The following is a 10447-nucleotide window of genomic DNA, read 5'->3' on the forward strand; positions in this document are numbered from 1 at the left end:
ATAATTATACACAAAAACGTGAAAGGCCATTCCTGCTTTAAAATGATATTATCATATGTAAGTCATTATTAACAAATAAATTATGCAGAGACTTCCAGGGGTTCTGAATATCTGCTCATTTGAGGAGGGCTGGATTTTCCCTTTTTTGCCAATTATTAATATGATTAATATTTCAACAGCAAAGTCAAGGAAGTGGCTGCAGACCAATCGCTCATGGCTCAGAGACATCCAATGATCCCCGAACTGCCAGGTGTCAGGACGGGGACTCCTCTCTCTCATAAGTCCCTTCTTGCCTTAAGACATTTCTGCTATCACCTCTGCTATTACGTATGATTTGTGAGTCAGAAATTTAACTGAGACATTCTTTATGTACATTCAGACCATCCTTCCCAGGGGGAACTCAAAGGGCTGCCCCATCAGGCAGCTGGCAGGCAATCATTCACTAAAATATATTAAGAAGTAGGATTTGTCTCACACTGATTTCTTGCACAATAGCAGCTTTTTTTTGGCTTAGAAATATCAAATAGCTTTACACATTAGCACTTCCCCTTATAGCCTGACAACTGCATCACTTTAATTTTTGATTTTTCACTAACGATTTTTTAAAGCAAATTTATTTATTTATTTATTTATTGCTGCATTGGCTCTTCATTGCTGCACGCGGGCTTTCTCTAGTTGCAGAGAGCGGGGGCTACTCTTCGTTGGGGTGCGCGGGCTTCTCATTGTGGTGGCTTCTCTCGTTTCGGAGCACAGGTTCTAGGCGTGTGGGCTTCAGTAGTTGTGGCATGTGGGCTTCAGTAGTTGTGGCTCGCGGGCTCTAGAGCGCAGGCTCAGTAGTTGTGGCACACGGGCTTAGTTGCTCCATGGCATGTGGGATCTTCCCGGACCAGGGCTCGAACCTGTGTCCCCTGCATTGGCAGGTGGATTCTTAATCACTGCGCCACCAGCGATGTCCCTGCACCACTTTAAATACCTGCATAAAAGTTCAGCTCAATTTTGAATGCCTGGGACTTGTCTGCTTGCTACTAAGTACATATGTAAAAACCTTAGTCACACATGTCTCTGACACTGTGGGGTGACAGGTGCAGCTGTAACAGATATCCACCAGTTTAGTCATCGATATTTATTCAATGATACCCTGACCTTCCCTGAAAAGGGCCAGTCCTCTGTATCAGCTTCACTCAAGACCTACCCAGGAGACACCAGAGTGCTTCCATAAAACCGAGTCCAAAACTATGCTCTATCTTGCTTGGTGCCTAGTTAATGAGGCCGGAGAGCTGTGCCCATCATGCTGGGGAGGCTGAAGCGGAGGGCAAGACGGGTCAGCCTTCTCTGGGGACTGTTATGTTAAAAGACGAAGACCTGAAAATGAAGGCTTATTTTCTTTCTTTTTTTAAAAATTAATTAATTTATTTGTTTTGGGGGGCGTTGGGTCTTCATTGCTGTGCGCGGGCTTTCTCTACTTATGGCAAGCGAGGGCTACTCTTCGTTGCAGAGCACGGGCTCTAGGCATGTGGGCTTCAGTACTTGTGGCACGCAGGCTCAGTAGTTGTGGCACACAGGCTTTGTTGCTCTGTGGCATGTGGGATCTTCCTGGACCAGGGATCAAACCCGTGTCCCCAGCACTGGCAGGTGTGTTCTTAACCACTGAGCCACTAGGGAAGTCCCTGAGGCTTATTTTCAATGTTTACATATAACAAAGTAATGCATTTAACCAAAAATAATGCAGCAATATGATTGTGCTATTCACAAAATAATTACAGGATTTTTAAAACATTAATCTGTGGTGTGATCTGCTAAGTGCATATACGTCTAAGCCCGTGTGGCGATAACTTCAAATGTCCAGAGGTGAGGCCCTTTTTCCATCTTACCCTCCCTCCCCTCCTCTGCTCTGGAGGACACAGAAATACCTCCACGAGATTTCCCGCCCTATCGGAACCCAAGTCTGGTTGGGAAGAAAACACCAGTGCACAGAAAACAACAGAAGTCACACCAAACAGAAGAAAATCAAGTGCTGCGTTGTAGTTAAGACTCAAGAGCTGTAGGGGTTCTACCTATAAATCCTAAAATACAGAGTGGCTAGGATGTTCAATGAGCCAGCAATACACTGTCATTATGCAAATCAGGAGAATAAGTCAGGGAACACAGGAAAAGGAAATTGAACAGCAACCTGCAATCATGATATAGACACGAAAAGGCAAGGGGAAATTCTTCAGTGGGGGAAAGCGAGTCAGCTTTCAACGTCCAAACCACCTTTACCAGCTGGCTTCCTGCAAAGGTTCCAGACACTTCCTTCACTCCAACCCCAGAGCCCCACAGAGCGATGCCCTGACAACCTGAAGGGCGCTGCCGGCCCCCCAGCTCCCAGGAGGCTCAGGCCAGGAAGGTTCCTCCAGGCCACCCACCTTTGCCTTGTAATTTCCAACCAGCCGATTCAGCACATCTCTCAGATACGCCTTGTAGGGCTTTGTCTGTTCATGAACAGACACTCCTTTCCGGACTAAGACCTGGGGCTGGAAGATGGGGTAGTGACAGGGGGACAAACTCAGGTTCGCCCAGCAAGAATGGCCTAAACTGGCCCGTGGTGACGGGGTGCAACTTTTAAAAGGAAAAGTCAATACCTCTACGCTAATGCTCACAATCACAGGAAACCCATTTCTAAGGCCACATCTGCCCTGTCAGGGTGAATCATCTCTGCTCAACTTAAAACCGACCTAAGTGACGCCAAGCGTGGGAGCGAGCACGCCTGCACCTCAGGGCTGGCCTCTTTGCAGGAACCCTGGGGTGAGATTCCTGCCCCCCATGCGGGACACGGTTCCCCAGACGCGGCCCACTCTTGCGATTTTAATTCTCCATCCACTTGCTTTGTGAATGTCAAAATACCCAGCCACATGTGAACAATGAAACCTTGTAATCCGAGATCAAGCTTCCGGGAGAGGAACCGAGCTTCCCAGGGAGCCTCTCCAGAAATCGCACCAGCGCGCCCCTTCGAGACGTGTGTGCAGGGGAAGGGGTCGGTAGACTTCATTCAGGGGGGGCTCCCCACCCCGAACTGAGTAACCTTGCGATTTCTCAGCCGTGGGAGGAGGAGGCCATGGGCAGGCCCCGGGGGCGCCCTCTGATGGGGCGCAGGGCTGGGCCCGCGTGCAGGGTCCCTGGCGCCGGCCTTGGGTCCTCACCACGTCCAACCCCGGCCCTTGGCACGTAGTTGAAAGTGATCGACTGAAACAGGAACTCAAGGAGACATTCGTTAGGTTTGCCTGCGAGGTTTGGGGGAGAAAGAAGCAGGCCCTTGGCCAAGCCCGGCGGTGCCCGCTCCTCGCCCACCGTGAACCCACATTCCCAGGAGGGAAGCGGCCCAGGGCAACCGCGCTGCCACGGGGGGAGCCTCGCGGGGAACCTGACCTCCGGCCTGAACTTACTCTTCAAATAAAAAAAAATTAAAATTAAAATTAAACCGGAGCTTTGACTACGACAGTACTCTTGAACCGGTCCAAGTAGAAATAACAATAACAGCAACGGCAACGATCCTTTAACCTCACCCTCTCCCCAAAAACGCAGGGAGCCGAGGCTCAGCGTCGCCCCGCTCGGACCCAGGCGGCCGGGGGGCTGGGGGCGCGGGGATCCGGGGCGCTCGGGGGACTCGGGGACACGGGGAAGCGCTGAGGACCCGGGGCTGGTGCGCCCCGCCCGCGGCGCTGGGGGCGGCCGGACGCCGAGGAGCCGCCCCCTCCCGGACTTTCTCAACAGCTCTGGGGAAGAGGCGGGGTGCCGGGCGCGGTTAAAAGGCGCCGACGAGCGCACAGGTGTCCAAGGCCCGAGTGTCCGGCGCGCCGCCCTCTTCCGACTCCGAGCAGATAGCGGCCTCCGCCGCCCCCCGCGCCCCCTCGCCGCCGCCGCCGCCGCTCCGGCCCCGCCGCGCGCTCCGCGAGACCCCGGGGAGTCCGCCCCGCCCGTGCGCCCCGCTCCAGTCGGTAAGGCCGGCGCCCACTCTCGGCTCCTCGGGACGGCTGGGGGCTGCGGACCCGGCGGGCAGAGACCCCAGGAGGCCTGGGGCTGTGGGACCCTGGGGGAGGGAGCCGGGTCCCCTGGGCTGGATCCGGCGCGCACCGAGGCCCCGCGCCGCCGGGCCCCGGGCAGTGGCGACAGCGGCGCTGGGGCGCAGGGAGGGTGGCGATCGCCAGCCCCCGGCCGGGAGCTCCTCGGGCCGAGTCTGGGGTTGGACCCGGCCGACCCCGCGGTGCGCAGCGCGCGGACTGGCCCGGAGTCGGGGCCGCGCGGGGAAGGAGGGCCGGACAGGTGCACGGCCGCCGATCCGCCTGGCAGTTGGCCTGGTTCCTCCGGGGAAAGCCTGGCACAGACGCCGGCGCGCTTCGCCTGCCGCCACCAGGAGCCTCTCCACCAGCAGCCTCGACCTGGCCGAAGGGTTCGCTCGGAGAGGAAAGTCGATCCCGTGGGTTAAGCGGAAGCGTAACCTGGAGGAAACTGACTTTTACCTCTTGGCGCCCCTTTGCCGCCCCGCACAGCCGGATCGAGTCCGCGCTGTGGTTGCCTGTTTTTCTCCTGCAAATTCGAGAGCGACGTTTCCAGGGGGCGGGGCGGTCGGGGGGCAGGCGGGGTGGGGGGCGGCTTTCGGGGCGCTGGTCCCAAACCAGGGAGCCGCGCTTTAGGGCCGGCTGCGGCGGCCCTGGACGTCCCCTACCGGACAGGGAAGAAGCCTAACCCGTCTTCCAGCTTCCTGAGAGCTGGCCCCTGCGGCCGTCCCCCGGGACTCTCTCGAGATGTGTGGCGACAGCCGTGTCCCCATTTGCCCTTTGAGTCGGGGTCGGAAGTAGTGTGCAGCCAAGTCACAATTACAGACGCGGGGGGACGGGAATGGGGGGGCCTGTGGGCCAAAGGGCCACCATCAGCAGAAGTGAGGACTGCGAAGCTAAGGGGTAAGGGATCCCTTTTGCCCCTTCTGGAAGCTAGTGCTTCACCCAGCAGCCTACCGACAGGACAAAACAGCTCCTCCGCAGCCCCCCCGACCCCACCCCCGCAGGTGTGGGCCGGCCGGGAAGGACAGCTTCATCCCGCTGGGCCAGTCCGCCTCTCCCTGTTACCCCAGCCCATCGGGATCCAACTTTAATTTCCTCCTCTTCCTAAAGGATCTTTAGAACAGGTAGCTGCAGCCCAACCAGGAGCTTTCAACAACAGTATAGGGTTTACTTGGAACTGTCTTCTCAGCCACTGCTGACTGGACTGGTTTGAGGGGTGTGGGTCGTGCACTTGGCACTGGCCTCACCCCAGATTTTTAGCCAGATGTACTGATACACGCCCGACGGTCTGTTTCTGTGAGTGTCCTGTTTCCACTTAGTAAGTGCCAGCAAAGAACTGGAGGGTCTGATTTCACAAGAGCTTTGAGTACGCTGCTAGGGCAGGACGGACCAGGTGCAGAACCTAAGGCTTCCAGGACCGTCTGTATTTAAGGGTCAGGGGTGAGCCCAGAGCAGCCCTTTTCCCAGCGATGTTTCTCTCTTTCGAGCTGAGCTGGCTGAGCGTTTCACGAGGATGTCTCAACACTCGTAGCTCTCCTGCCCTGACCCTTCTCGGGTCTCTGCCGTGTCCTCTGAACGAGGTGGCCTTGGATGGTTTCAACCAGACCTCGGTGCCCCCAGCAGCGCCCCAGAGGCAGCAGGGCGATCAGACTCTCCCCAACCTGCGCAGGAAGCCCATTGGGAAACAGGACCCGACTTGCTCAGAATAAGGACAGCACTAAGCTTTTAAGTCAGAGAAGCCGGAGGACTGAGAACCAGTTTTGAAGGGGTGGACACATTACTCATCAGATTGTGGAGGGTGGGGTCTTGTTTAAAAGAGGCTTGGTTGAGACAGACAGGTGTGACTCTAAGTACGTGAAGACTGTTCATACCCTGGGGTGAAGAGGCCACTGCCTGGTGGAAGGTGAGCGCACAGGCTTCCCAGGTCCCCTCAATAGGCAGCACGTCACCCAGCAGCATCGGTACTGACCTTCAGTACCCTGAGGGTGCCTGGTAGGGCCAGTCCCTGGAGAATCGCCAAATTAAACTTTGTCATTTTTTTTTTACAACGCACCCCTTTAGAAACACTTCTAAACACCATAGCCCGTGATAAAAATGCACCGTCGCAACACTTCTCAAACCTGAGTACTAACCGATCGGTCAGTCCCAACAGGACAGCGAGGACCCCAATCTATACACAGAACGGTCACAAAAACCCACGCACACAGGGGCTTTTCTCCATGGAAGGACCATTTCTAACCTGCCCCTTTTCATATAGAGAAAGGAACTGAAGCCCTTTGGGAAACATTAAACGTGGATTTTACCGTGGGGGACACTCATTTCACTGCTGCATCCCACGTCCATGAAAATGAATTGAAATAAGTGAAGGAAAGAGGTGCTGCCGGGAGACTTGGCCTCTCGGCCTTGAAGGCGAGGTGGTCCCCGGCCGGCACGAGGCCAGGGTACCGTCCAGAGCAGGCACTTGGGAGCACTGAATGCCGTTGGAGGGTTGGGGGGACCCGCGCAGGGGTTCGGTCAGCGCCTCCAGCAGGGCCCTGCGTCGGCACGCACGTTTGCCGGGGTGCCCCACCCCACGTGTTGACTGTGTGCTACGGACTGGGTGCACTACTCAGCTGAATGTACCCCTCTTTACTAGAGAACGCGTTCCAGGTGTTCTGAGCACTACACGGCTAACCCTACGGACAGAAGAGGTTGGTTGGTTTTCCTCTTGTTGGGTGAGGTAGTGTGAGAACTGGCATTTGTTCGGGAAGGGATCTCTGGGTGCTCACTTGCCCGGACCCAGCAAGCCCCCCACGAGCCGGTCCTGCCTGGTCCCCTCCATGTTGTGTCACTTTGTCTTTTCCAGCGCCAACTGCCCGGACGAGAAGATGGACTGGGGCACGTTGCAGACGATCTTGGGCGGAGTCAACAAGCACTCCACCAGCATCGGGAAGATCTGGCTCACTGTCATCTTCATCTTCCGCGTCATGATCCTCGTGGTGGCCGCCAAGGAGGTCTGGGGGGATGAGCAGGCCGACTTCGTGTGCAACACGCTGCAGCCCGGGTGCAAGAACGTGTGCTACGACCACTACTTCCCCGTGTCCCACATCCGGCTCTGGGCACTGCAGCTCATCTTCGTGTCCACGCCGGCCCTGCTGGTGGCCATGCACGTGGCCCACTACAGACACGAGAAGAAAAGGAAATTCATGAAGGGAGAGATAAAGAGTGAGTTTAAGGACATCGAAGAGATCAAAAGCCAGAAGGTCCGAATCGAAGGGTCACTGTGGTGGACCTACACCGGCAGCATCTTCTTCCGGGTCATCTTCGAGGCCGCCTTCATGTACGTCTTCTACGTCATGTACGACGGCTTCGCCATGCAGCGCCTGGTGAAATGCAACGCGTGGCCTTGCCCTAACACGGTGGACTGCTTCGTGTCCAGGCCAACGGAGAAGACCGTCTTCACGGTTTTCATGATCGCCGTGTCTGGAATTTGCATCCTGCTCAATGTCACTGAATTGTGTTACTTGATGATTAGATATTGTTCCGGAAAGTCCAAAAAGCCAGTGTAACACAGTAGCCAGCTTTAGATAAAAGAGAGCGTGAGAGGATGAGGCAGTCAGTCCTCAGCTGTGGGGCACAGTCACCCACGTCTCCCAGGTCCAGCGTCTCGTCTTCAAGGCCACCTTTGACCCCCTGTAGATCTCACGTGCGACCCCAGATGCCCCCAGAGGCTGCACTTCTCTGAGTGACCGAGCCTCTGCTGCTCTCCTCCGAAATCGGTCCGGTGAGGCCCGAGCCAGTGGGGGTGACAGTGCCAACAGTACTTCCCTATTTCAGACAAAGGATATGGCGTTTGTCTTCCTTTCTTTGAGGAAAGGAGAGAAACGCCAGGGCCTGAAGACGACGCTGAGAAGGTCTGGTTGATCCCCTTAGGGCTACCTTTGCCATTTCCCTTGAATTAAAGGTAAACATGAGAATACTGGGTTTTTTACTTGCTTTGACGTTTTAGTCTTTAACAATGGACGAGGTTACCTAATGCTTCAAACTCTGTTATACTTTTTTAAGTGAAAATTTTAAATAAGATATGTTCTTTTGATCTACAGGAACCATTTACTATACGTTCCTCTTAATTTCGAAGGCTCAGATTATGATATGTAAACGGTGTATAATTAGATACTCTCAGTGAATTTAAATATGGCCTTTCAGGTATGAATGGTTTGCAGTGCCACCAAGAGGCTGTCCGTTGTATGAACTGTGGTGTGTGCTACATGGAAGCATTTCAGCTTCTCTCAAGTGAAACAAACTAGAAGTCCTTAGTGATGGCTTTTAATAGCAAACGGCCTCATTTCAAAAGCTTAGATGTGATTTTGTATGAGAAATACAGATTGGATGTACCACCAGCTACTACCAATGGTGGGTTGCCTCAAGACACCCTCAGCTCCCCTACGACGTTGCCTTTTCTACTCCCATGGTCCACGGGAAGAACACTGACTTAAAGTGATTGCTTGGGAGTATTTTATTGCCACAGTACAATTTAATGGTGCAGAACAAAATGGAAAAATTGGGGGGGGGTAGTTACTGTTTCTAAAGAACAGAGGGAAAGACTAGACCCTAAATTCTGACAATTAGAAATGAGTTTCATCTACTTCAAAGGTTTGTTTGCTTCCCTTTTCAGCATCCAGGTTTTTTAAGTGAAAACAGAATTAATAGACACTTTTTAAAAATACAAACTAGGGTTTAGATAACTATTTAGCAGTTCTATAAGACAAATCAAATCCTAATATTATCATGATGCTTGACATGGTTTCCAAAAAATGGTACTCAACATACTTCGATGAGAGTAAAGGTTTTCCTGTTGCCAAGAATAGCATTATAAAAACATTTTGTAATAATGAATAATGGCTTTAATTACATACTTGTAACTAAAATAATTTTGTCATATCTCAAGACATTGAAATATTAAAATATAATTAATTCAATAATAGTTATTTAAAATCTATTATAGTTTTTAATCGAATAGCAGCTTTTAATTTCACCTATAGCCAGTTTTGTAAAAGTATGTTAATATTTTATATTTCAAACACTAAATGGGTAAGTTACCACGATGTCTGTCTGCGATTCTGGGATTCTTCCACGCCAGTTACAGAAAAACCTGTCACCAGAAAGACTGACAGGGCAGGGAGAAAGAAGGATGATTCCTACCCCACCCCACGCTCACCGCTAAAGGGTTTCTGAGGAACACGCACAGTGTGGGGTATGGGTTGCCTTTGCTGCTTGGAGGATGCTGAGTTAGGGTCACATGACCAGTCTGGCTCCTAGAAGAATTATTTAAACACTTTAAAATGTTATTCACGGTCAAGGTTGGCTGAGGCATGAGAAAAATTCTGTCAGGTGTCTTTTCTATGGGGTTTTCTACAGAATTTCATCCAAATGCACGTTTGTATATAACCGCAACTGGTCTTATAAACTGTTTTCTGTTCTGGGAGCCCTTTCCCATCCCTGTGTGAGGCCTGATGGCCCCGGCACCCTCCCGGGACAGCCAGCAACAGGCCCGTGGTCTGAGCCTTCCTCCAGGGACCTGAAAGCATTTTACACATCAGTAATTACAAGTGTTTTTATGAGGAGCCATACGCTTTTTAGATGATTTTTTTTTTTTTTTTGGCTGTGCCGTGCAGCTTGTGGAATCTTAGTTCCCCAACTAGGGATCGAACCCGTGCCCTCGGCAGTGAGAGCACGGAGTCCTAACCACTGGACCGCCAGGAAAGTCCTTAGATGGATTTAAAAGGACAAAAAGCAGTCAACTTTCCTCCAGGTGATAGAGGAAGGATAAGAAATGGTCCCCGGCCACCTTCCAGGGTGCCCTACACACAGCCTGTCATGGGAGCACGTGACTTTTTATTTTTATTATTATTTTTATTTTATTTTATTTTATTTTTTTTGCGGTACACGGGCCTCTCACTGTTGTGGCCTCTCCCGTTGTGGAGCACAGGCTCCGGACGCACAGGCTCAGCGGCCATGGCTCACGGGCCCAGCTGCTCCGCGGCATGTGGGATCTTCCCGGACAGGGGCACGAACCCGCGTCCCCTGCATCGACAGGCGGACTCTCAACCACTGCGCCACCAGGGAAGCCCTGCACGTGACTTTTTAAATAGATGTGCTCACTTACAAGCTATGAAGATTATTACTCTCGGGTATTAAAAGACTGGATTGAAATAATTACAGATGACTACTGACCACTTTTAAGAACTTACAGACACGCTTGGCCACATGCTTGAAAATTAGAGCTTGAACTCTGGAAATGATCGTCCTGAGTCTGTATCTCAAACCATCCACTTACAATTTGTAGTAGGTAAAAAAAAAGCTCTGTTTTGTTTTGTTTTGCTTTGGGTCGCGCCGTGTGCCTTGCGGGATCTTAGTTCCCTGAGCAGGGA

General features: G+C 52.5%; 1 protein-coding gene across 2 annotated transcripts; it reads left to right on the forward strand.

The window, feature by feature from the left end:
* Positions 1–3832: 3832 nt before the first annotated feature.
* GJB2 (gap junction protein beta 2) lies at positions 3833–7993 on the forward strand. 2 transcript variants are annotated; one of them, XM_079722004.1, is made up of 2 exons: positions 3833–3974; positions 6883–7993. In XM_079722004.1, exon 2 carries the CDS (start codon positions 6905–6907, stop codon positions 7583–7585), a length of 681 nt encoding a protein of 226 aa, XP_079578130.1. In that variant the 5' UTR covers positions 3833–3974; positions 6883–6904; the 3' UTR covers positions 7586–7993. The 2 variants fall into 2 exon arrangements, with proteins under 2 accessions (XP_079578130.1, XP_079578131.1); XM_079722005.1 differs by lacking the exon at positions 3833–3974 and adding an exon at positions 6713–6727.
* Positions 7994–10447: the final 2454 nt, after the last annotated feature.

This window comes from Hyperoodon ampullatus, assembly GCF_949752795.1.
Source record: "Hyperoodon ampullatus genome assembly, chromosome: 16".
NCBI lineage: Eukaryota > Metazoa > Chordata > Mammalia > Artiodactyla > Ziphiidae > Hyperoodon > Hyperoodon ampullatus.

Coding starts and splice junctions, on each gene's coding strand:
- GJB2 (XM_079722004.1), top strand. CDS start 6,905: ATGGACTGGGGCACGTTGCAGACGATCTTGGGCGGAGTCAACAAGCAC.